The following is a 27,609-nucleotide window of genomic DNA, read 5'->3' as shown; positions in this document are numbered from 1 at the left end:
CTGCTGGGACCTCTAGTGGTAATAGTGTGGTATTTCTGCTAGGGATCAGGCTTCCTTCTCAACTCATCCAGCTGGATCTATGGGGCTGCTATGACATACCCATCTTTAAACAGCGGCAAGAGAAAGAGTGAAACATATGCCAAAGACATTTGTCTAAGCTGAGTAAGGAGAAATGGGACGAGAGACAGGATTTTTGTGCAAGGTAGGTAGGTAGGTTCATTTTATTTTATGAGGTTATGAGTTCTTGAAATTGTGAATGCTTATTTATTTATTTAATGCTGTCATCATAATCCACCTGGGCAAATTATTGCTAAGCAGAATATACAACTGAAAGAGAATCAACATAGGGCTCATGAACTAGTGCATCCCTCAGGACCTGTAACAGCCTCACCCCAGTAGAAATATTTGGGGTGCCACCAGGAGTTCAAGCAAGATATTGGGGGTCAGGGAATCTTCAAGTGGCATTTTCACACATCATACCCTTCTTCCCCCTCCTTTTAAAATTAGCATTATAATTGATAGTATCATTCAACAAATTCTTCTGTCAAGAGTGGACTGGATTCTCTAAAGAATTTATTAGAATCAAACATATAAATGGCAAGTGACCAACTCACCTGCAAATGCGCAGTAGAGACTTCCCTCTCTGTCCCGCCCTCGCGTCAAGACGTGATGACGTCAGAGGACGGAACAGAGAGGGAACGGAGTCGGACTGTCGGACGCTGCCACTGGAGCCTGGAAACGAAGATCGCGCGCACCAACCTCCACCCTCCCCCCCATCCCCGCCGCCACTCCCACCCCCTCCGTATCAGGCCCCCTGCACTGACCTGACAGCACCTCTCACCTCCGTGTGAAAGCGCTGCAGGCAGCAGCAGAGCGATCTGCTGCTGCCTGCAGCGCTTTCACACGGAGGTGAGAGGCGCTGTCAGGTCAGTGCAGGGGGCCCGGCACAGAGGGGGGAGGGAGCGGCAGCGAGGAGGGTAGCTGGACATGGATCGGGGGAGGGGAGGGCAGGGGAGAGAGGAGGTTTGCTGCACATGGATGGATGGAGGTGAGAATTATTACATTTTGCAAAACACAAATCTCGCCCGTTTTAACGGGCTTAACGGCTAGTTTTTACATAAACCCTGAAAGTCCAGTTTTATATTGCAAACTTCATTTCCCCAACAATGGAGAAATCCCTCTTATAACTCACCATACAAAAAAATAGCACATGTTCCTTCCACTGCTAGACACTTTATTTAAAGCAGACAGGTTTTCTGTGTGTGCTGACTCTACAGGACATGGAGACCACTAGTTCTGAGCATTTTTATTTTGGGAGACAAGGGCCTGCTTTCAAACAGGCCAGACACTTTGCAAAATAACACAAAACCCTGCAAAAAGACACTGAAAACCTATATAGGAAAAAAATAACTTACCAAACCATAACAGATCTACCCATATATCAAAAGACAGTGATATAAATATCACACTGGGCCCTAGAGCACCAATATCCCTGCTATCGAGAAACTGGAACAAGCTAGACTGTAACACATTCCTTTGATTCCTACACAGACACTACATGCCAGCAAAATACTTCACCTAGTCACACATGCAGAACATGGATAGATTCCTATCTGATACAAAATAGGGAATCACAAAAAAACATGGATAAAAACTGGAGATCCCCAAAAAAGCCAGACTCTATAAACAGTGAAAATACTAATAAAAGAAAGAGAAATGCATTTTCTTCTGTACTCTCTGCTAAGTACAAAAATAGATAAAAAAATATATATATTTTCCACCTTGGTTGTCTGAGCACTTTTCTAATTGGGTTGGTCCCAGTCTGTTCTACTTTTGGTGTCGGTCTCTTAAGTTATTTTCCAGGATTGATTTTCCATTTCTTGTCTCTTCTTGTCCTTTTTTCTCTTCTTTCTATACATCCACCTGGTATTTTTTTTAATGGTTCTTTTTTCACATTTATTTATTGCATTTGTATCCCACCTTATCCCACCTATTTGCAGGCTCAAAGTGGCTTACATAGTATTATTAACATGGTTTTTCCAGTGTATCAAGTATTGTTAGTATTGTGTACAGCTTAATTAAGGGAAGAAAGAGAAGGAAGGGATTTATTAGGGTATTTATAGAAGATGGGCTTTCGTAATTGAATGGGTTGGTGAAGTGGATTAGTGGGGCTGAAGGTTCTCATTGTAGGCTTTGTTGAAGAAATATGTCTTCAGGGATTTGCGAAAGGTAGTTGTTTCGTCGATTGTTTTCAGTTCTGCGGGTAATGCATTCCATAACTGCGTGCTCATGTAAGAGAAGGTGGTGGCGTGCATCAGCTTGTATTTTAGTCCTTTACAGCTGGGGAAGTGTAGGTTGAGAAATTTGCGAGATGATCTTGTGGCGTTTCTGGGAGGTAGGTCCACGAGGTTTAGCATATAGGTTGGGGCGTCTGCATGAATGATTTTGTGTACAATCTTTTCTCTTTCTGACTCGATATCCACCCATATATATGATTTTTACCCCTCATTCTCCCTCTCTCTCTCACCCTCTAGTACTTAGTCACCTTCTTTTCACCTTGTCTACCTACAGGCTTTCCTCATCTCCCTGTCATTCTCTCTCCAACAATCTCACTGCCCCTCTGTCTTTTTCCTTCCCCAGTCTGATAAGCCTCCTATCTTTCACCTAGTCCCTCATTTCCATCCTCTGTACCAGTGGTGTAACTACATGGGGCCACGGTGGCCTGGGCCCCCCCCCCCCAAATTTCCTGTGGGCCCCTGGTTTTGCTGGCAGGGGTCCCCAACCCAGCTGAAGCATTGTCCAGCGCCGGTCTCCGGGACCGCCACGTCGCCTGCCCTGCTCTGTCTTCCCCTCAAGTCCGGCATGCGATACTGAAAGGGGGTAGACAGGGACAGAAGGGAGTGATGCTGAAAAGGGGAGGGTAGATAAGGACAAGGGAGGGGGCAGTCCTGAAACTGGGGGGGGGGGGGGAAGAGACACTGAGGGAAGACAATGCTGAAAGTGTGTGGGGGGGGGGGAATAGAGACGCAGAGAGAGAGCAAGGCTGAAAGTCAGGAGGAAATAGTAACACAGAGGGAGGAAAAGGCTGAAAGTGTGGGGGGGGGGGGGCTAATAGAGACACAGAGGGAGGACAATGCTGAAAGTTGGGGGGATAGGGACACGGAGAGAGAGCAATGCTGAAAGTGGGAGGGGGAAATAAGGACACAGAGGGAGGCACTGCTGAAAGGGGGTAGACAGGCACATAGAGGAGCAATGCTGAAAAAGGAGGAGGTAGATAAGGGGCAGGGACATAGGAGTAATGCTGAAAAGGTGGGGGGGGGGGGGGTTAAATAATGATGCTAAGAGGGCAGATGGTGAACATGGGAGAAGGATAGGGACAGGGACACATTTATGACGGGTCGCTGCTGTGGGATGAAGAGTTCCCATGTGGTCTGCAGGCCAAAGTGTGCATGCTCATTTCTTTCTACAAGAAAGAAGGAAAAAGGGAAGATATGGTACAAATATTCTATTATCCAGCACAATTGAATAAATTACCAGACAATGCAACACTGAAAGCAGATGGATGAAACAGCAAACGTTTCTCGCCTACAAAAATCTAGTTCACTTATAAAAAATGCAATCCTATCCACTAAGAAAGCCTACTTCTCAAAGCTGATAACTAAAGCCCCCAACTCCACTGGGCTCTGTAAAATTCTCCAGTCAGTGATTAATGGTTCACCACAAAATTCAGACACCAGTAGATCTTCTGCCATGGATCTAGCCTCTTACTCTGCAGATTAAATATATACACTGAAAGTCCACTGTTATCGCTAAGCTGAGTGGAAGTCCTCTGACTCTGGGAGTGGTGCTTCAATATTATACTTTCAATTGCTAGGGACAGGCAGGTTCCCTGGAGTCCTGCAGATCTTGTCTGTCCCTCACAATTGAAAATGTGATTGTGAAACAGCGCCCTCCATTAGCAGGACTGTAGGTGGAGGATTCCTGCTCAGCTTAGAGGGAACAGTGACTGCGACTATCCATTGCTCTGCCATCAACTCTCATACGGCCGCCAACAAGGTAAAACAATTCCTGCTCCCTTAAGGTTTCTTGACCTCATCTGATCCATGGCACCACATACTTCACGCTCTTCCTTTAACCTACCTACCGCCTTAAAATATCTTAATACTATAACTGTGCCACATGCTGCCATACTTAAGTTTGATCCTTTATTCATCTCATTCCTTCATAGAATAATCTTTTTTCTTTCTTTGAACACGACACTATACCTTCCTCCTGGAAGGCTGCATACATTCGCACTAAGCTAAGAGATACCAAAAAAGGCAGAAACGATATATATGTAACCCCCTGCTTGAGGCGGTCTAGATGGCTGCCTAGACTAGGTCCGGGATAGTTGGACAAACGGAGTGCACACTGTTATTTACTGGTTGTGGGACCAGGATTTTCCCTGGAGGCCAAGAAAGCTCTGAATCAGACTTCACACTTTACATGATGATGGGAGACCACACCAGTTCTTTTGCCGAAACCAGAACCTTTACTGTCCTTTGGTTGATGAGGGTACAGCTTCAAATGTTTCAAAACTATATACACTAGCTCTTCTCCTCTCCTCTAGTGGTACACAAAACACATACAAATTCTCCTTATTCTCCTCTTTCCTCAAACCTACTCACAGGATAGGCGAGGGCTTGGCTTGCAAAATTCTTTATAATTGCTGTTATAGTTGAGTAGACGTTAGCTGTTATCAGACTTTACATAAGTGTCAAACACAGGCTCCCTGGGATCTAGAAAAGAGATAGAGTGACTCTGCAGTGAAAATGTTATCAGATGTTAAAGCACTTTTTTACTCCTCCTGCTGCTATGGTAGGAATGAGCAGGGTACCTGATATCAATACAGCTACTAAAAGAACCCTCTTTTCTTTAACAGGACTAGTCAGGGATGGGAAGGATCCCCATACCTCTCTACTAAAACAAGCCATCAATTGCGTTTCGGGTCTTACTAGTCCCTTGGTCCTTGAATCCTTGCTCCTTTAGCAAGTGCCTTGTAGTATCAACTTGTGGGAGTATAGCAGGCTCATTCCGCGTTCAGATTACTGCATCAGGCTGGACAGGAGGGATCTCCCTAGTAGCATGGGTCAAAGGCAGGAAATGGGACCCAAGACAAATCTGGCGGGCAAGCAGAAGGCTTAGGGGGAGACTACTGTTGCCACCAGGTCTTTCCCCTATAAATCCAACAAACTGTTTCACAAGCTTCCAAAGACTTCTCCCTTATTCTTTTAGTTCTCTACCCCACTAGAAACTTCTAGTCCCAAAACATGTGATTTCCTGACTAGTGTAGGAAACAGCAAGTTCACCTAAAGGCCACAGAACTGGCTCCAAGCTGTATATCTGCTCAACGATAGAGGCTTAGAGAAGATTGCTGTTATAAAATGCAGGCAGCGGGAGAAACCACATGATGCTTTGAGCTGCTCAGATCTGCTTTGGAGTAGGTCCGGGACCTTGGCTCTTTCATCCAGTCATTTATCAGCTTAATCACTTCCCTGACATCGATTTCACTCTCTGGCACCTTGTGATTAGTGTATGGACAGAGTCCCAACGCAATCAGCTGGCTCAACAGCGACGAAAGGTTAAAAAAAAGCTGAGAAGTTAAGGCCAGGAGATGACAAGATGGCGGAGGGTTTGCCAACCCCCGAAGCAGCATTTACTGAAGCTGCGCAGCTCACCACCACTGCGGTAAAGTTTTAGAACCACATTTGGTCCCCATATCTGGGCAACTTACCAATGCTGAAGCTTTAATAGCTGAGACGTGTCGGACTGGAGAGCTTGAACAGCGTGTGTTGATGGTGGAGGATGCACTGATGGAGGCTACAGCACAGATCCAGTCCTTACAGGTCGCCCTGCAGAAACAAGCACTGAAACTTGAAGATTTGGAGAACCAGTCCAGGTACAATAACTTGTGCTTTGTTGGAGTGCCTGAGTCCTTGCCAGGGGGGTCTCTATTGGAAGAACGATTTCAAAAAAGAATTTATTGCTCCTGAGGGCCTGGGCCCCGTGTGCCTGAAGAGTGCGCATTGGGCCATCACCAGGAGGGCGCTGTTCAGCCATGGGTAGTCATTAGCAACATACACAACTACCTCCATAAGTTAGCTATTCTCAGACAATTTCGAAATAAGAGGGACTCCTTGGACTTGGAGGGGGTCAATATAAACATTTTTCACAGCTACTTGCAGGCTCTACAGGAAAAGCAGTGCCGTTTTACACCTGGGTGTGCCCGCGTGCATGAACTCAATTATCGATCCATGCTCACCTACCCGGTCACACTTAAATTGTCTGCTGAAGGACAATGGCGGGCATTTGATTCCCCTTACATAGAGGTTATCACTTCCTCGGGGGTGGCTTAAACCATGTGAACTTCTTAGCTGTGTCATTTGTTTACTCTACAGATTGAGGTGCCTAAGAGTGAGAGTATATTCATGCAAATTGCAGATGTGTGTATGAGCTTATTACATTAATTTTGCATATATTTGGGGCGAGGTGTCAGATCTCAGTTTCAAGCTTTTCCTAGAGGACTGGCATATTTTAATTGTCTGGGCGGGGGGGGGGGGGGGTTGACTAGGGTCCCCCATCATGTAGCATGTGTCTTGCTTACTAGCGCATTAGTGCTGGTGAGCCAAGGGTTTTTTTAATTATTTGTGGGGTTTTAGGATGGGTATTTGTAGGTGTGGGGGGGATTTTGGGTTGAAGTAAAGATTTTGCTTGGAATGGTGGGTTATCCTTTCCTTATACCTACTGCACCAATGTGGCTCTTGTTGCTCTGGACTCTTGGGGAGGAGACTGGGCACCCTAGGAATAAATTCTTAGTTATTACTCTCAATGTTTCCTAGGTTACCTTTTTAGTGGGGATGTTTGCTACAACTAGGCTGGTGTCCTGGAATGTGAGTGGCATATCAACAATTAGGCGTACAAAAATTCTGCCAGCATTTCAGAGCCAAGAGGTGCATGTTGTTTGCCTTCAGGAGACGAAGCTATCAGATATGGAATACAAGAAATTAAAACGCTCTTAGGTAGGTCAGATGTTTTATTCTGCTGCTGAAGGGTGTAGGGGCGGGATTGACATACTGGTCCACAAGTTTTTGCTTTGTGAGGTTTTCCCTTTATTTAAAGGCTAGTATAAAAGGCCCGTTTCGGTAGGCAATGAAACGGGCGCTAGCAAAGTAATCCCCCCCCTGCAGCCACCCATCTGGTCTCAGGACCCACTCCCCACCAACCCTCCTCTGCCCTTGCAGCCACCACGCATGTGCAGCAGCCCTCCTCTCTCCCCTGCAGCCACCCATGTCCAGCGACCCACCTCTCTCCCCTGCCCCCCCCCCGCAGCATCCCTTCTGTCTCCCCTGCCCTCCCCTGCAGCCACCCATCTGGTCTCAGGACCCCCTCCCCACCTGCCTCTTCCCTTCCCCCCCCCTGCAGCCATCCATGTCCAGCGACCCTCCTCTCCCCCTGCCCCCTCCAGCCACCCATGTCCAGCGACCCTCCCCTCCCCCCTCGGCACATCACCCAAACCCCTACCCCCCCAGCGCATCACCCAAGCTCCTACCCCCCCCTCGGGCACATCAACCCCCTCGCCACCTGCAGCCGCCAATACTAACACTGTCCGGCCGCTGCTACGTCTCCTGTTGAGCAGCAGCGGCCGGTACAAAAAGAAAAAAAGTCAAAAAAAGATTTTAAACCTGAAACACGGCTCCGTAGACAGCCATCTGGCATTGGCTGTCATCTCTGCAGCCGCTCCTCCTCTCCCCTCTGACGTCGCTGCGCTCGTCCGGGGTCTTCCTGCAGGGGCAGTGATGTGGAGGTGAGAGGAGGAGCGGCTGCAGTGACGACAGCCAATGCCAGATGGCTGTCTACGGAGCCGCGTATCAGGTTAAAAATCTTTTTTTGGCTTTTTTCTTTTTGTATCGGCCGCTGTGGGTGGCGAGGGAGTTGATGTGCCCGAGAGGGGGGGTTAGGGGCTTTGGTGATGCGCCGGGGGGGGGGGGGGGGGGAGGGTCTTGGGTGATGTGTCGAGGGAGGGAGGTAGGGGCTTGGGTGCTGCGCCAAGGGGGGGCACTGAGAGTTGATTGGTAGGCAGGGGGAGGAGTAGGTACTCCTCCCCCTGCCTGGCTCACGGTTTTGCAGGGTAGGGGCTTGGATATTGCGCCGAGGGGGGGCACTGACAGCTGTTTCCCAGGCAGGGGGAGGAGTAGGGAACTCCTCCCCTTGCCTTGGAATCAGCTGTCAGTGACATCACTGACGTCAGTGCATTCTAAACTGCCTAGCAGACCACCTCCGAGGGAGCCACGGTCCCAGGCACATTAGAACGTTGGAGGTGAGAATTATTATATAGGATGCTGAAGGGCGTCTTTGCTTCAGAAGCTGCTCCTTCAAGGGAAAACCTTTGGGTCTGTCTTCAAACCTGCTTCCCATAGGAAAACTGTGCGGCTCTGTGTACCTTAAGCTGATCAACCCCTAATTTTACTGGGAGGTTTTAATTTGGTCATGGACCCTGCTATGGATCATTCTATGGGATGGGATAATTCTGCTTTCCATGGGAACTCTCTAGTAAACCATCTTAGTAGAACGTTGAATTTAGTAGACTCCTAGTGTTTATATCATCCTGCAGAATGTGATTATATGCACCTCTCTCGATCCCATGGCGCAATGTCTAGACTTGAATATATTTTGGTGCAGCAAGGCAAGTTTTCAGTAGTCCATTCTGCTTATGTGGAGCCCCTTGAGGTCTCCGATCATTATATGATTTGTGTTGACATGGAACTAGATCCTTTTTTAATGCACTGCACCCAGACTGGTGCTTTCCCGCCTATTTGTACAAAAATGAGGAATTTCATAAACCTTTTGGCCAAGTGGGAGGATTTTTGTCTTTAACGAACAGCACGCTGAAGGCCTCTTATTCTTTTGGCCTACAGTGAAAGTGGTACTTCGCAGGGCTTCAATAGCTTATACTAGTGCTAGGAATAAATGTGTAGCCCAGGGCATTGCCAGGCAAAATGAGCTTTTATTCGGGAACCTACCCCTACTGCCCGTGATACTCTTAATGCTACTCAGATGGCTCTCAATACTTTGATCACAAGTGGACGTCTCGCACGCTTGTTTATCAGAAGCGATAGCTAGTTTACTTTTTCACTATGGATACTGAAGAGTTTGACACAAGCCTGCTCCATCCCTTTTCATGAATCATAACAGGGACTCTCCAAGAGTGGGTAAAAGTTTCTTTGTTAAAAAATTAGAACAACACACCAATCTTACGTTCAGCATGAAACCCAATCAAATGATATGGTGTTACACCTACTGCCAACCTATGTATGAAAAACTGTCAAACCGGTACCCATTTATATATTTGCTGCCAGTAATATTTAATGACGACCTGTTGTTTCCGGCCCATAAAGTAAATCGTGTCATCGTTGATTTTGTCTACTTGTAAAAATTATGAGCTTGAAAAAGCTTTTACCAAATATACACACCACAGAAATTTAAGCATTATATATCGTCTAGAACATTTTTTGTCAAGGAAGAATAAGCTGCACTATCACCTTAAATACCAAATATATGGTGAAATTTAAGAAGTCGAGAGATAAGCAGTTACAGCTGTTAGAGCTGTTCTCGCCAGACACATGCACCCAGGCAAGACACTTTCTTTCTTGAGGCCTTCAAATACGCCACCAGAAAACCATATGGCTATTTCATCGTGGAATTGCACGTGCTGATGCCCAAGGATTACAAACTGAGGATGGAAATCTTTCTCCCAGCTTTGACGGTCGTATACAGCGAGAAAACAGAGACTGCCTATCAAAAGAAGTGATAAAGTGCTGCATTTTCCACAAACACTAATCACGCTCTCACAGGCAACGACATGTCTAGCCGCCTGAAGAAGAACCTGGAGTTTAAAAAAAAAAATTTTAGTTCAGGCCTCGCCCCAGCAGAAAAAGGCTATCCTCGGAATTACCTCAACTTAATAGCGGCTATAGCAAAGATAGCCCTAAATACTCTGAAAGGTAACATACCATTATCACAGTATCAGATCAGTATCCTGAAAAGACTACGGCATGCAATAAAGAGTTTTGAGGACAAAACGATAGCTCTTAAAACAAAGCAGAAGTTTCAGACCAACCTGAATATAAAAAGGCCAAATGTTATTCAGCTGTGTTACAGCACTACCTTTCGTCTGCCACACACAACGAAAGGGAAACAGAAAATAATAAACCACAATCTACCGAACAAGGTCATAATCAGAAGGAGGCACTGCTAGATAACAGGCTGCCTGACCCAGTTCTTCAGGAAGTGTTAAAAACTGGTGCACATTATAGGAAAAACACAGAAGTGTTGCTCGATAAGCTATCCAGGCACAAGGATGAGGCAATCTGGGATGCCGACGGGACTTTTGTATACAAAGAGTACCCCATCAACAGGTCTAATTTGCTTGACCTGGTTTGCAGGCCTATGCAGAGACACACTTTCCCAATAAAAGAAACCCAGAGGTTGGGAAGAGTTCACGCAGTCCTTGGCCAAAATCATATACCCTCCACTATAGTCAGCAACACAAGCAACAGGGATCTGCTTGAACTTCTTAGAGAAAACCTGTGGACGTCTCTGCGAAATTTACCACCCCTGTGAAAAACCAAAGAATCTCTTCCCCTTAAAAAAAGAGAAATCTGTGAAAAACATTACCCTCCCCTATAAGAAGCAATCTGCATTGAACAGATAATAGTTAAATATGTAATACATACAGTTTTAATAAACTTTGCACATGACAAATGACGCGAGACTCACGATTCCTTTCCAGAGTTTTATTTAGATGCTGTATGGCACTCTTTGTGGGAAACATCTCTTTAGGTTACAAAACAGACTTTGAAAAGATCTACAAGTACAATGTTTTCTTTATTATTCTTCACAAACTGTAACACTACTCCACCATTTTTCAAAGGGTCTTCAGAATATAATTGTAAAATACTTTCATAAGACAAATCTTTACAGCAATGGTGTAAGAAAAACACGCAGTGGTAACCACACATAGTCGAGGGTGTTGCAACTGTCTGTTGTAGTACACGATAATTTCACAGTGCTTCTGTAAAAATTCCATAATACTGCTAGGAAACAAACTATCAGGGAGATGTCAATAAGAATAAAAAAATTCACCAACGCTTCTGACTCAGATAGATGGCCAACCAATGCTCGCCAGGGTAGGTCGTGAGGGTGGCCATTTACCACTGAAGCCGACAGTCTCCGTGGCACAAGCGTACCAAGTAATCAATCGCTGGGTAAAATGATTCTGCAGCATACTGGCCCTCCTTCAACAAACAATGGATCTGTATGGTGTTCATTTTTTACATGTAGTCAAACAGGACTTTCTTTTACAGATTGATTTCTATTACCATGTCAAATATCCTGTAGACGATCATTTCACAGTTTGGGGCAAAGCATTCGCAATGCAGATTTCTGCACGCAGATTACCAGTTTTGATCAAGGAGTAGCGATCTGCGCATTCCTGACCAGGCGACACATCAAAAGCCAGAAAGGGGTAACCTCTGGAAAACTTTGTATGGTCGATCATCAATGTGTTTTCATATGTTTACCAGCTGCATGTATTAACTTACGCTGTGATCATGTTCAAAATCTGGTTGAAGAGCTTTTCTCAGAACTTGTTCGCCCATCCACATACACAGCAGAAAAGTTGATATCGTATTGTCAAAAATTAAAGGGAGTTTTACATAGGACCCACTGAAAGCGCCGTTGTCCACAAACCCCAGGACGATGAGTTTGGGTAACTGTCCCAGAAAGAGGTTTTCCTGGTTAGTAACGTGAGCTCCAGCGGGTATGTTACAAACACCTTCAGCCCCACACGATCTACAGCATATTTGACGTTGGCCTTCAACAGTGCTTCAGCATGACCCAAACTTACCCCCAGTGACAGTTTCACTCTCCTTATGAGCAACGAGGTGGACAAGATCTATACTTTGTAGTTTTCGTCAGAATCCCTGCTCATTAAACAGAAGGCATCTTTCTTCTTTGTCAGCTTTATCTTAACATCTACCCCATTGATCAGAAGTTTTGCTTGGAAAAACAGATCGCTATGTAAAAGATCCAGTACCTTCTGGCTAGCGTCTGAAAAGCGCGCCCTTTCGTTGAAACCAGAGTTGCGACCTTCAGGATCTGTCAACTCGTGGCTCCTGGATGAATCACAGACTGCTCATAAACTGCATTTTGAAAGGTCCTTCGCTGTAATGGAGAAGCAGTTTTATGAAGGCTCTCTAAGGGTAGCAGCTGTTGCTCTGTCTGATGAGCCTGTCTCTGATCATGAAGTTCAGCTGGCTGAAAAGGGAGGTTATCGAATAATTTGCTAGAGCCACTTTTGGCTGCCCCCTGTGATGCCTTATCCATCTTCTTTCAAGATTAGGTACAACAGTGTATTGTTAAATTCCAAATAATCTTCCCCATGACTGGCTATGTTAAAGTAAAGCAGCACAGTTTTCTATAAGGCCATAAAGGTGATATTTCCACATAAATGTTTTTTTGAGATACCGTGTGGGTGACAATTGAGAGGTCCATTTCTGATTTAATGCACGCTTCCGAACCATCAAGCACAAAAACCATGATTTTTTTTCTCAAAATTTATCTTCTAGCTCAGTAGCATCAGCTCTCCTCTTGGTCTTGCGCTTAAGGCTTCCGAGATGCTACACAATTGGGTTTCTTTATTTTATGGGGTTCAGCTGGTCCTTCTACAAGCGTCTACCTGCTTCTCTTTCTTTTATGGGCTTTTCGCACGACAGCTAGTCCCAGTCTAAGCCAGTCTGCACCACTCTGTTATCCACGTTATTCAGAATGGACATGGTGACATGATCCATTACTTCTTAGGATATGTTTTTGGCTGCGCTTTCACATGTGGCTTAACTATCTTGTTATGATTCTACATCTGATGGGGTCATAAGAGATTTGCAAGGGCTGTTCATCTTAGCGAGTGATGATGTCCTCATTCATACTGTCCATTAAAGCTTCAACGGCTGGGTAGTAGCCTCTCCATACTACAAATTTTATATCCAGTAAGCCATACACCATCAAGGCGTAAAGATGGCCTTTTGCAATGTTGTCCCATGTGTGTGGCTATTGCATTTCCACCAAACCCACTTCCCATGAGCCTTATAGATCCAGAGATCTTGTAACCGTACTGTAACAAAAGAGCTGGTGTTTTGCAGAAATATTTCTGCAGAGTTATTGCTAGGTACTGTGATGCAGAAACACCCTCCCCCCCTCCCCATCGCTCATGATGGTTCTCATGCACAGACTTAGATGTCTTGTACGTTGTTGGTCAGCACCCCACTGCTAAAATTTCTCAGGCCAGCCTCTCCATTTCACTACACACATTTTGCTCCGGTCCCTTCCTTTTACTTCTAAAACTTTTTCAATACGGTATACCCTGTCAGAATCAGGATTTTTAGTTCTTCAGGTTAAAAAGAACCTTCTATAGTTTCCCCATCGTAACCGTGTATCTTGTAAACATGCTTCTGCCCCCTGTTTAATACACCCATTATTATAAATAGATATATGTTCATATCCTTTACAAACGTGTCTTTCGTTTTCAACAGTCTTACATGGTCGCCTTTTGCAAAATATTTCATAGCAGTTTCTAGTTTTGCATTCCCTCTACAGATCGTTTTCCAGACCTGCAGAGAATTAAGAGGCATCACGTCAATAGGTCTGACCCATATGGTTCTATGAAAACTCTGATTATAGCTACGTAGCATGGCTTGTAATACATCTACATAGCGAAACGTGTTGTGTGACGTGAATTATCACCACATTTTAGACTTCAGGATGTGGTTAAACCTCTGTACCAAGGCCGCTTTTACATTGTCGTTGGTCACAAAATGGCAGATCCCTTTTCTTTTCGGTAACATCTGCAAAGGTTTATTTAAACAAACAAACAAACAAAAACACTCTTTAACCTTGTCCGTCTGTATTTTCTTAGGCGTGCGGCCTAAATTAAATACCTTTTCAAAGGCTTCGGCCACTTCACAACTGGTTTTTGTTTTTAGACTCACAGTCCAAGCACATTTTGATAATTGTCAGCATGTATTTATAACCATAGTTAAAAGACAACAACGCCGACAGATCCACCAAGTCTGACTGCCATTGAATGTCCACCTCCAAGACTACAATTTTGTTTTTTCTAGATGTCAGCGTGTAAAGTGTAAAATGTATTTCTAGTCCAGACATGTCTGGAAAGAAAACTCACATATTTCAAAAGCTGCCATACATTTCTTTCACGTGACCTACTTCCCTTTACAGTACAACACATCACTGTGAGAGCAGGGCTTACTTGCTCATATTGATAGACGGGAAGGATCAGCATTTGTCTAAAATGTATGGCTCTGGGTTCTGTCTCTATCTTAAAAAACTGTAACCACACAGTTCTGCTTTTTCTGAATTGTCCGCTGAAAGGAGGGGATAGAGAGGGGGGAACATAACATAAGCCCAGCATCCTGTTTCTAACAGTGGCCAATCCAGGTCACAAGTACCTGGCAAGATCCCAGAAGAGTAAAACAGATTTTATGCTGCTTATCCAAGAAATAAGCAGTGGATTTTTGTAAGTCCATCTTAATAATGGCTTATGGGCTTTTCTTTTAGGAAACTATCCAAACCTTTTTTTAAACCCTAAGTTATTTTTACCACATTCTCTGGCAACAACTTTCAGAGTTTAATTACATGTTGAGTGAAGAAATATTTTCTCTGGTTTGTTTTAAATTTACTAACTTAGTAGCTTCATTGCGTGCTCCCTAGTCCTAGACTGCTATCATATCTCCCCTCTGAGCTAAAGAGCCCTAGCTGCTTTGGCCATCCCATCCCCTTTATCATTTTCTTCACCCTTCCCTGTACCTTTTCTAATTCCACTACATCTTTTTTGAGATGTGGTGATCAGAATTGTACAAAGTATTTGAGGTGCAGTCGCACCATGAAGCGATACAAAGGCATTATAACATTCTCAGTTTTGTTTTCCATTCCCTTCCTAATAATTCCAAACATTCTATTTGCTGTCTTAACACACTGCTGCACACTGAGCAGAGGATTTCAACACATCATCAACGATAACACCTAGATCCTTTTCTTGAACGATGACTCCTAATGTGAAACCTTGCATCACGTAGCTATAGTTTGGCTTCTTCACATTAAACTTCCACTTGCTGACATTAAATGTCATCTGCCATTTGGATTCCCAATCTCATAAGGTCCTCTTTGGATTTTTCACAATCCTCTTGAGATTTAACAACTTTGAATAACTTTCAGGCTTATTTTCGAAAGAGAAGGGCGCCCATCTTTCGACACAAATCGGGAGATGGGCGTCCTTCTCCCAGGGTCGCCCAAATCGTCATAATCGAAAGCCGATTTTGGGCGTCCTCAACTGCTTTCTGTCGCGGGGATGACCAAAGTTCATGGGGACTGTCGGAAGTATAGTAAAGGCGGGACTGGGGCATGCTTAACACATGGGCGTCCTCGGCCGATAATGGAAAAAAGAAGGGCGTCCCTGACGAACACTTGGCAAACTTTACTTGGTCCTTTTTTTTTTAATGACCAAGCCACAAAAATGTGCCCTAAGTGACCCGATGACCACCAGAGGGAATCGGGGATGACCTCCCCCTACTCCCCCAGTGGTCACTACTAATCCCCCCCACCTGACGACCCCCTTCCAATTCATTCCAACTAGTATGGAGCATTTCTCTAAGGAAACCAAAGCCAAGGTAAGCAGACAACACCACAGCCGGTGACATCAAGAGGGATGGGGCAGGGAGGGAGCTGAGAGTGGACATGTTTTGGGCAGATCCTCAGTTCTGACTGGCTGACGCAACCAGAATGGTTACCTGTCAAAAATATGTAAATTAGTTTTGACAAAAGCCAGTGAACTATACTATTCAGATCTACTATTAGTAATCTGTAACCCATTTCATTTTTTAGTTCTTTCAATACTCCATGGTGTACTACCTGGCCCAGGGGATTTTCTGTTCTTCAATTTAGTGATTTGACCTATCACATCTTCCAGAGTCACTTACATTTGTTTCAGTTCTTCCAAATCATCACCAATAAATACCATTTCTGGCATGGATAGTTCCCTTACATCTCTTTCAGTAAACACTGAAGCAAAGAATTATTTTAGTTTTTCTACTGTATCCTCCCCCAAGTGCCCTTTTTATCCTCTTCATCTAAAGCCGTGCTCAAACAACCACAGGTGCCAAGTCAACATGGGAACTAGAAAATCAGACCTGATGCCTAAGTTTCACAAACTGAGCAGCAGCATCTAGCCCATATACAAGTAACCTCAGCAGCTGCAGTGGATTTCCCATGCTGCATTGGAAGGGGGAGCCATGCCATCAGTCTCATATGATAAATGCTCCAAGCTGCTAGCTATAAAACAACAAATGCCAATATTCAAGGGTGGTGTATGCGTGGAATGGCCTCTCAGTGGAGGTTGTGGAAACAAGGACTGTGTCAGAATTTAAGAAAGCATGGGACAGGTATGTGGGATCTCCTAGGAAAGGAGATAGTAGTGATTACTAAGGATGGGCTGGATGGATGGACCATTTGGCCCTTACCTGTCATCATGTTTCTATCTCTCAATTGGACCAGAAACCAAATAGGACCATTCTCAAGCTGGTCTATTAAGTGATTACTTCACATAAAAGTTATGGCACACACTTTCTGGAACACCCTTGTTCTGCAATGAGAGGAAGAGGAAGCTGAAAAAGTGGGAGGAACAGAAAGGGATAAATAGTCAATAGATCAAGTGTGAGAGATGAGGGCCAAAACTACTGTGTGCAACAGTAAGGCGTTTGTCGTGTAATAACACCAGCAGAAAACCCTCAATATGTCAACTATGTCTAGGAAGCCATGTCCTTGTAGAATTACAAAAACCTGGTATCAGAACTTGCAGATAGCGTACAGGCCTGGCAGCACAAAGCTTGACATGTACTGCCCCTTAAAATCAGAGAACCTGAGCGTTAAGGAAGAAAAGAGAGAGCGAGAGAGAGATAAGACTACTGACAAATTAATCAGATCGACATAGGAACGCAGGTGCTCATGTCTTAGGAACATGCAATCCACCATTCAAACAGGCTGATTCAGTCCAGACTTTTACCAATTAAGAAAAAAATCTATAAAAATTGGTAAAGTAAAAAGGGGGAAACCCCAACATGAAACCCATGCATACAACGGAGCAAAAGTAGGACTGGTTGAGTCTATTCGGCTGAATGCAAGCCTGAGTTACAAATTTGAGGCATATTTTCAAAGCACTTAGCCTTCCAAAGTTCCATAGAAACCTATGGAACTTCGGAAGGCTAAGTGCTTTTAAAATGAGCCCCTTTTAAAGAATCACAAACCAGTCAGAGGCAAAAGGTAAAAAACGGATACAGCGGGATCCTCCCGGATTCGATTTAAAAACCTTTAACAGTTAATTTTTGTCTTTGCTCAGTCGTTTACAAAGGTAAACCGTCCCCTAGTCAGATGCTGAGATTTCCATGCTGTTCTTTAATATTACTTTGCTGGGTGTGCATTTATCTAAACAAATAATCGTCTTTTTCTTTTTTTTTTAGATTGTGAAACCTCCCCCAAACCCAATACTCACCTTCTAAATGATCAAATCCCAGCACAACATCAGCGACTCTGCCAGCCCTATCCGGAGTTTTCAGAGCAGTAACGATACACCCTAAAGACAGGACTTCCACCGTCACCGAGGACGACTGCAACCGGAACTTTTCCACCGTTTCTCCAGACCCCGGCAGGGTCCCAAACGGTTCTCTCTGCACCAACGTCATGGTGCAAAAGAGCTCACCTGAGCACACAAACTCCCAATCCCTCCCTCTTTCGTACAAACTGCAGCTCTCAACTTGAGCAGAGTTAGTGTAGCGACGTCATCTTCAGAGAGCCAAGAGTTCTATTATCATCGAAATGCAGCAGCGATCGGGTGTTGCCAGATAGGAAAAAAAACTCCCATCCCAATCGGCACCCGAAAGGAGCCCAAAAACGCCGGACGTGAAAGGGGGGCGGGGACAGAGTTCTAGTCGGACTTTCAGATCTCATGGATTAACCCGCAGTCAGTCACACACCTCTTCCTCCTCCTCCCGCTGAAGCCTACGTTTTAGAGGAAGCCAACACCAATGGTTGCAAAGGGAACTGCAGGAAGTAAACATCTCCAGTAACTAATCGGACAGCATTCGAGCTGACCCAGCCAATAGAAACGAAGGACGAGAAGAGACTGTTTTATTTTCTTCTCATTGACCATTAGGGTCCTAGATTACCGGCCGTTATGACTTTTCGCCTTGGGAAGGCTGCGCGCATGCGCAGTAATGGATAGTAGTAGTAAACGCTAGGGGGCGATGGGCAGGGGAGGCGCGCCGCTGGCTGGCACACACAGAGCGGTGAGTGTCTCGCGTAGGTAAGTTCGCGTGGGCACTGCTACTCCTCCTCCTTCCACATCTCGCTGGTTCGCCGAGAGCACGGTCGTTGCGTCGGTATGTCTTTGTTGGAGGAGCAGTACGGGGAAGAAGAAGAAGATTACGAGACGCAAGCCAAGCGCCTCAAGACCGCTGAAGACGGCGAGTTCGACTTCGCTTCGGAGGAGAATGAAAGCCGGGAGCAGGCCCGCGCCTCGGCCTACGGGGTAAGGGCACTGGGGGTGAGGGGAAGGTGTGCTGGGCACTCCGCTGCAATAGTGATGATGATAATCAGGTTGTAATTAAATAAGAGGGGACCGTTACATGTTCGGGTGGAAATTGGGTTTTTTTTTATGATGGTCTTTAATATTTTAGCTTTAAATCAGTTTTTATTATGTTATATAGACATAGTGTGTATAGAGCACAGCGTCGCGATCACTTTATGTTTTAATGAGTAGAGGGGAAATGGGATGTTCAGATGTCGTTATCTTTTGTTATGATTTCTTACTTTTCTTCGATCGGACCTTTCTTTGATTTGACCAGGCGTGTCGTTCTCCTTTGGCGGGGAAAAGTAAACATGTTTTTCTGGTAATGTTTACCCAAAGAGTTGCTATGATTTAGTCATAATAATGCAGGGTACTTTAGAAACTGTAGTACCTTTTATTGGACTATTCTACATTCTGGTTAGATGGTATAATAAGCATGTTAATTTTTCTTCACGTATGATTTATTTTGTTGATTAGTTAAGATTTCTCACCCTGCAGAATGTGTTTTGTTGCGATTTGAGATACCAGCAAACATGTTAATCCTAGAAAACTGAATGATAAAAACCAGGTATTAGATGTAAACCACATGCATTTGTATGTGTTTTTGGTATACAATGAATGGATGGACATTGAAATCTTCAAACCATAATCGTGATTCTGAAGGAGCTGGGCTGTTCCTATTCTACAGGTTTTCGCTTGTACAAGATGTCGAGGTGATGTGATTAACAACGTTCATAATCAAAAATAACTTGAACTGTTCATAGCGTTTTTATTATTTTTATTAATTTAGTTTCTTTGCCAATCTGCATTCTTAAACTGTGAAAATGTTTAGCTGCAATTAAGTAGCCTAATGGGTAGTGCAGTGGCCTGAGAACTAAGGGAACTGGATTCAGTTCTCACTGCAACTCCTTGTGACTCTGAACAAGTCACTTAACCTTCCAATGCTGCAGGTACAAAATAAGTATCTGTATATAATGTGTAAAATGCTTTAATTGTAACCACGGAAAAGGCAGTATATCAAATCCCAACCCTTTCCAATTTCACTGAATTGGCTTTTTGTGCTAAATGAAAAATATCCTAGTAGAGAATTTGTAAATATATGTGACCATGTCTGGGAAAGGTGATTAAAGTCACCAGAAACTAAAAATGAGTTTTTATTGAATTCTGTTAGAGGAAGCAAACCCAATCCTTTTATGTGGAAAAATGAAATTAACTTTTTCAGACTGCATAGGACCCATTCTCAGCATTTTGGATCCACAACTTTAGTCATGGTTTCCTAGAGATGGTCACATAGATAACTACTGTCCTTGTCCAAAAATTTTAAACCTAAATTACAAGTTTCTGGAGGAAAAGTCAATAGTCTGCTATTGAGACAACATGGAGAAGCTACTGCTTGCCCTGGAATTGGTACCATGGAATGTTGCCACTATTTGAGTTTCTTGCAGATACTTGTGACCTGGCTTGGCCCCTGTTGAAAACAGGATACTGGGCAAGGTGGGACCATTGATCTTATTCTTATGTAGTTATGTGCAATTCAATTGACTGGCAGTGTGTTTGAGGATGAAAGATGTATCTTAATAATCAGCAAAAAAAAAAAAAAAAAAAGCAATGAGTAACTGCAGCACTTAGTAGATATGAAAACAAAATGTCAACCAGTGGTCCTACATATATGCAACCTCTGAAAGCAGTTTGAATCTGTCATTGAAGCATTTAGATATCACATAAGATGCTTGACATGTTTCGGCATTCATGATGTCTGTATCAGCCTTTTTAACATGTATATTTCACCCTGGATTCATGTTAAATTCTAACAACTAAAGGAGAACACAAACTCGATAGAAATAATTCCAGCCTAATAAAAGGAGTTTGTTATAAAGTTGGTTTTAAGGTGTCCCAATCAATTGCAAGGGAAAAAAACTTCCACCTTAAGTATAACATATATATCAAATGGAACCTCAAACCTCCACACAAGGGACCATTCCAATGGAATTTAACACACCTTGTATAATTCGGAGTCCATTACTATCATAGGTTCCTCCCAAGAAGGAAAAGGAGAAAAAAAACTGACTACATGAGAAAAAAACGAATGGGATGAAAAAACTCTCTTTCCTTCTTGTATCTACCAATTAAATGGACACCTAACCCAAACCAACCCAACCTAGGCTGTTCCCTCTCTCAAAGAACACTCCCGAGAGGAATACCTAAGCCCTTGAAAAATAGGAAAAACCAAGGGGCAACAGTCTAACTACCCCCTTAAACTTTAAATGTAATCCCCCTAAAAACCCAACTTGCTAGAAACATACCAGCCAATAATATGTCTGAAAAGTTATTTAGCTTAGTCCAAACAGGGCTATTTCATTGGGAAAATGCCCCTCAGAAGGTCTCCGGAGCCTTTCAAAAAATGTTCAACTGAAGAAAACGCCAGCCCTCTAAATCTTCGGCTGACGACAAACACAAGCCCTCCGTAAAAAAAACAACGCTGAAAACCAAGCCTCAGTCGTATAAATGCCAAAGATGGTGCGGATTCATGTTGTCATTTTGGTGTGTTTTGCTGTTTTATAAAAAGTAGCAGTTGATAAAATCTACTCATTGTTTGAATAAATCTGATGGTATTTAAAGGTGAAAGCTGTTTTAAAAGTTCATAATCTCTTTAAAATCATGATTTTTGTGTGTGCATGTGTGTGTTTTCCCCATACTTTGAAGGTAAAAAATCATGTTCATTTCATTTTAAAATTATTCACTATCCCTTAAAAATGCTAGAAAACATCGTTTTAAAAGGGCTTTATGTTCTTTATTTTCCCATGCTTTAAAGGTAAAAATAATTTTCAATATTTTAAAAGATATTTTGGTTTAAAATTATGCATTGTCTGTTTCAATTCAACTAGATTTTTTTAAAGCTTTTTTTTGTCTTAGTTGTTTTAATAAGATCAATGTGTTCTTTATATCCTCCAAAACAACAGATTCATGATATTTTGTGAGACTTGTGCCATCTGATCATTCTGGTATGTTTTTGTATGATTTGCCTTGGTTTCTATAGGCAAACCTAGTCTTTGCAAGTTTGTTTTCTGTGAAGGTGATTTTTAAACAAAATATAATATTAGAGAGAGAACATGAGTAAACACAAAAGGAGGTTTGTTTTTTTTTAATTATTTTTTTAGGAACAGGACCCCCACCTCCCATTTATAGCCAGCAGTGGCGAGCGTTTTGGCTGCCTGTGTTAGTTCTGGATATTCAATGCAGAAGCCCAGACAGGGCCCAGCATCGAGTATCTGTTGTTTTTTGAGCTGGCCAGCACACAGCCGGTTAAGTCAATATTCAGCCCTTGACAGCATAAGCCAAACCGCTTAAAGATAGGACTGCTATTTACGTGGCCTGATTTTTAAGTGGCTGAGTATCAGAACTACCCAACTCTGCCCCTGGAATGCCCATGAGTTAGCTGCTTTTGAGTTCAACACTAACTGGTCATTTTTAGCAGAGAACCAATTAAGTGCTGCTGAAAATGATCAGATAGCCGTGAACAAAAGATTTAACCAGTCTGCGGCTGTTTCCAGCCAGTTAAATTGTTTTTTGAATATTTTTTAAAATTTCATTGCTTGATATTACCACAAATGATCCATGGAGGCGACTATGCGATTTACAATTTTACAGTTTAAAATCTGGGGCAGGAAACAAAAAGGGGGGAGGACATAGAGTATCCAATGCCCATAAGAAAAAGCAACTGCCCCCTAAACGTAGCTGGTTGTACCACCTTTAGAAGCAATAATTATAGCCAAACACTTCCTATAATGTTTTGATTAATGTAGACACTGAAGAGAATAAGAGGTTTCTTCCCCAGAGAGGTTTTTCACATGTTAGTTCAAATGATGGTGTTAGCCCATGTTGACTACTGCAGTGTAGTGTATGCAGGCTGCAGGGAGCAAATTTTGAGGAAACTGCAAATGACACAAAACACATGCTAGGCTGATTTATGGGAAGACATAAATCTGGTGCTAGGGTCCATAGCACTCAAGAGATCTAGGTGTCATTGTAGACAGTATGCTGAAATCTTCTGCGCTGGCCAAAAAAAGCAAATAGTATGCTAGGAATTATTAGGAAACTAGTAAAAAAGGCCCGTTTCTGACACAAATGAGACGGGCGCTAGCAAGGTTTTCCTTGGAGTGTGTATGTTTGGGAGAGTGTATGTGAGAGTGACTGTTTGAGAGTCAGAGTGAAAGTGTGAGTGTGTGAGAGAGAGTGAGTCTGGGTGTGAGTGTGTTTGTGAGAGAGTGTGTGTGTGAGAATGAGAGTGTGTGCAAGTGTGTATGTGAGACACAGTGTGAGAGAGAGTGTGTGTGTGTGGGCGAGAGAGAGAGTGTGTGTGAGACACAGATTCTCTGTGAGAGTGAGTGTATGAGACCAAGCGAGTGTGTGAGTGACTGTGTGGCACATAGAGAGTGAATGTGATACAGTGTGAGACAGAGTGTGTGAGAGGGAGAGTCAGAAAGACATTGTATATGAGAGAGAGAGAGTGTGAGCCATGCCCTCCCAATCCATGGCCATCTGTCCCCTGCCCCCTCCATTCATCCTTTTCCAGCAATTCCCCTATCTCCCTGAGCCCTGCCCTCCCAATCCATGGCCATCCATGTTTCTCTGTCACCTGCCCCCTCCATTCATCCCTATCCAGCATTTCCCCTCTCTGCCTGAGGCCTGCCCTGCAATCCATATCCATCCATGCCCATGTGTCCCCTCCATTCATCCCTATCCAGCAATTCCCCTCTCCCTGAGTCCTGCCCTTCCAATCCATGTCCATCCATGCTCCTCTGTCACCTGGCCCCTCCATTTTTCCCTTTCCAGCAATTTCCCTCTCTCCCTGAGCTCTGCCCTCCCAATCTATGCCCATCCATGCTCCTCTGTCCCCTGCCCCCTCCATTCTTCCTTTTCATGTAATTCCCCTCTCTTCCTTCCATGACCCCTCCTCGCATCCATGCTCCTCTCTGTCCCATGTCCCAGCCTGGCCCGCCCTCTTCTTCCCCCCCCCCCCTCTTCGCATCCATGCTGTCGTTTTTCCCCTGCCCTCCTGCTCCCAGTGTTCAACTTTGCTGCCCACCCTCTTCTATCCCCCCAACATCCCTTTTCTTTTTTTTTTATTTACCTCCGTGGTGGCGGTTCCGGCAGCGCAGCGTCAGGGAAGGAGGCGGCGTTTCCGACGTCTAGCCTTCCCTTCGCTGTGTTCCGCCTTCTTCTGACGTCATCATTGACGTCAGAAGAAGGCGGAACACAGCGAAGGGAAGGCTAGACGTCGGGAGCGCCGCCTCCTTCCCTGACGCTGCGCTGCCGGAACCGCCACCACAGAGGTAAATGTAATATAGTAAAACGCACCGTGCGTGGGTGCGATCCGTTTGTTTTTTTTTCTGCCCTCGCGATCTGTGTGTTTTCCCCGCCCTCGACGTCATGACGTTTGACGCGAGGGCGGGGCAGAGACGGCTGGGTGGCTTCACACCACGAACGCCACGAACCCTTCAGAACGTTGTCCTCATTAGAACGTTCACGGTGCGTTTTATTATATTAGATTAGATGGATACAAAATAAGACTAAGAATATTAAAATGCTTCTGTATTGCTCCATGGTGCGACCTCACCTTGAGTTTTGCTTTCAATTCTGGTCATCTGGTTGCCGTTTCTCAAAAAAGCGGAATTAGAAAAGGTTCAAAAAAGAGCGACCAAAATGATAAAGGGGGTGGAACCTCGAGGAAAAGCTAAAGAGGTTCAGCTTGGGAAAGAGATGGCTGAGGTGGAATATAATTGGTGTAGAACAGGTAGAAGTAGTGTAGAATCCTGAGTGATGTAAAAAGGGTAGAAGTGAATCGATTTTTCACTCTTTCAAAAAGTACAAAGACCAAGGGACACTCAATGAAATTACATGGAAATACTTTTAAAACAAATAGAAGGAAATATTTCTTCACACAAAGAATAGTTAATCTCTGGAACTTGATGTAATAACAGCGGTTAACATATCTGGGTTTTAAAAAGGGTTGGACAAGTTCCTGGAGGAAAAGTCCATAGTCTGTTATTGAGATGGACAGGGGGGAAGCCACTGCTTGCCTCAAGATTGGTAGCATGGAATGTTGCTACAAATTGGGTTTCTGTCAGGTACTTGTGACCTGGATTGACCATTGTTGTTGGAAGCTCGATGGACCATTGGTCTGACCCATTATAGCTATTATGTTCTTATGAAAAAAACCCAGCCCATTATTGCCAGAATTGCATTGGCTCCCATTCAGAGTACGTCTTGCCTTTATCTGATAAATCAAAGCATATAACTTAGTCTTCGGCCTCACTCCTGGATACTTGACAGGTCTAATTGAATTACCATTACATAATGCAAGTCATGAGAACATGGAATTACTTCACTCTTCGTTTTCCCGAGTTGTAAGTGTCTTTAGGATTTCCTTATTTATGTACAAAGTTGGAACTCTTTACCAAAAGATATTATGTATAAACAACTATCAAAACTTTCACAAAGCTTTCTTTTTTAGAAACATTTTTTTTTATGAAGACAGTAAATGAGGTTTAAGCTATTTTCAGGATAAAATTGTTCTTATCTCTTTGATGTTTTAAATCAGTGGAGATCAGTTGTTAGGATTTGTTTATTTTATTTTATGCCACCTTGAAACAAAGTATTAATAGAAAATGTGGGATATAAATGCTGAAATAAATAAATATCAATCTTTCACTTCACTGAGTCATCTTAGCACTTCTGCAAACAAGAATGGGCTTTAATTCAGACACTCATAGGTTTTTGTTCATGAACTGCTTGTTTCCAGTTCTGCCACAGCATCTCTTGAGTTGAAGTCAGGACTTTTATTGACGGCAGGAACTATTCCCCAAGTACAGTTTTGATTGTGATTGATGCACCAGCTTTTAAAAGCACCATGAGTTTTTATTGATACAATTTCCAGGATTGTCACCCCTAATGCAGCCTGCTGTGGTGACCTGTGGCCAAGCTGGGTTCTTCCTTTAAGGGTGGTCACTTGTCAATAAACTTTGTCTCTATTTTGAACTCTTGCGGTCTGGTGCTTTTTGTATGTATGTGTGTGTGTCCCTTGACTTTGAATATACCAATTCAAAACTGTAATTTTGTGTCTCCCTAGCCATTCAGATATAGACTTGCGTTTGTGCATTGGATCATTGTTCTGCAGAATTTATGGTTCCTTCAACATGGCAAGTTTTCTAGGTCCTGCGGAATGCTGTATTTGCTTTACATTAGACATAATGGAATCTGTGTTCAGAGTTCCATTTTTTTTTTTTACTTGTCTGACCATAGAGCATTTTCCCAAAAGACTTGGAGATCATCCAGGTGTGTTTGCAAATGTGAGACAAGCATTGATGTTGCTCTTAGTGGTTTGTGCCTTGCTACACTCCTATTAATCCCATTTTGCCTCATTTCTTAACTATTGTGGAGGCTAGAGAGGCCTGCAGTTCTTTGGATGTTTTTCTGGGAAGTTTTGTGACTTCCCAGATGAGTTGTTGCTGAACCCTTGGAGTAATTTTGGCAGGTCGGTCACTCCTAGAAAGATTCAGTACTGTTCCAAGTATTTTCCATTTGGAGGTAATGATTCTCACTGTGGTTTTGTGGAGTCCCAGAGCTTTTGAAATGGCTTTATAACACTTTCCAGACTGATATTATTGAACACGGGGTTTTTTTTCCCTCGTCTCTTTTGGAATTTCCTTTGATCATGGCATAACGTTGTTGTAGAAAAGTGGTGTTGACTACATCACAATTGGTTTGTTATGCCCGCCTGCCAGCACATGTAGGTAGAGAAACTGATCTTTTCTAATATTACCCGTATAACGGTGTTTGGTGCTCAGTGGAAAAACTTCAGTATTTTTTACCTCTAGCAGATAGTACGGATCCAAAGGGCTCAATGCACTGCTCCATAGTTACTCTTTGTGTTCTCTTCGTGGCCCATGGTGGGTCGATTAGTAAGTCAGATCACAAGGCATCCCACAATGGTGATATTCTATTAGTAGCGCCAGGTTGACCAAGACGCCCTTGGTATGTGGATCTAATCAGACTGCTGGTGGACTGGCCACTGCGTCTTCCTGCTTAGGGAGGGCTTTTTTTCCAGAGACCATTTTGAATGGAGGATCCCTCCCACTTTGGTCTTACGGCCTGGCCCTTTAGAGGGCACATTTAATGAAGGGGTAACATAATTCGGTTATTGTGACCATGCTGCAGGCCAGGAAATGGTCTACTTCTACATCATACGCTAGAATCTGGCACACTTTTGAAGTGTGGTGTTTTTCAGCAAGAATCCTTGCAATATCGGCTTCGGTATCTGTGATTCTGGCATTTTTGCAGGTTGCTTGGTAAAGTCACTTTCCTTCAATACACTCAAGGGTCAGTTAGCGTCTCTTGCCTGCTTTCAGGGCCGCCTTCAGGGATCCTCGGCTGCTCACCTGGATATCATCCAATTCCTCCATGGGGTGAATCACCTACAGCCACCACACTTGCTGGTGTTACCATCTTGGAATCGGAACCTAGTGTTGTGGGCGATGCAGCGCCCGCAGTTTGAACCTTTGGGTCTTACTATGAAGACTGTTTTCCTGGTGGCTATTGCTTCAGCACGTGCAGGGATCCCTTTCTCCGCTTTACAGAAGCATGAGTTTGCATTTGGACGGTGCCATCCTTCTTTCCCAAAGTGGTATCTCATTTCCATCTGAACCAGGTGCTGATGTTGCTGGCGTTTCGCCAGGAGGACTGTCCTGCTGAGTTCCAGACCCTGCGGTGTCCGGACATTCAGCATGTTCTAATCCGTTATCTGGAGGTCATTAATGAATTCCGTCAATCAGATCATCTTTTTGTTCTTCATGCAGGTAGGAGAAAAGGAGAAACGGCTTCTA

The 27,609-nt window shown here is 43.8% G+C and overlaps 2 protein-coding genes across 2 annotated transcripts in view; one reads left to right on the top strand and one right to left on the bottom strand.

Annotated features, from left to right (window-relative positions):
- GALM (galactose mutarotase) overlaps positions 1 to 18,097 on the bottom strand; it is a 105,450-nt gene extending 87,353 nt beyond the window's left edge. The window contains exon 1 of the mRNA XM_030196289.1: positions 17,654 to 18,097. Coding sequence (XP_030052149.1) covers positions 17,654 to 17,843 — 190 coding nt within the window. The 5' untranslated portion in view covers positions 17,844 to 18,097. The remainder of the gene's footprint in view (positions 1 to 17,653) is intronic.
- A 346-nt stretch (positions 18,098 to 18,443) lies between these two features.
- The window catches only part of HNRNPLL (heterogeneous nuclear ribonucleoprotein L like), a 125,281-nt gene continuing 116,115 nt past the window's right edge, over positions 18,444 to 27,609 (top strand). Inside the window, exon 1 of the mRNA XM_030196287.1 lies at positions 18,444 to 18,688. Within this exon, the coding sequence (XP_030052147.1) occupies positions 18,542 to 18,688 (147 nt within the window). The 5' untranslated portion in view covers positions 18,444 to 18,541. The remainder of the gene's footprint in view (positions 18,689 to 27,609) is intronic.

The sequence above is a fragment of the Microcaecilia unicolor genome, chromosome 3, assembly GCF_901765095.1.
Source record: "Microcaecilia unicolor chromosome 3, aMicUni1.1, whole genome shotgun sequence".
NCBI lineage: Eukaryota > Metazoa > Chordata > Amphibia > Gymnophiona > Siphonopidae > Microcaecilia > Microcaecilia unicolor.
The sequence above is the reverse complement of the archived record's forward strand: the minus strand, read 5'-3'. Positions and strand labels throughout refer to the sequence as shown.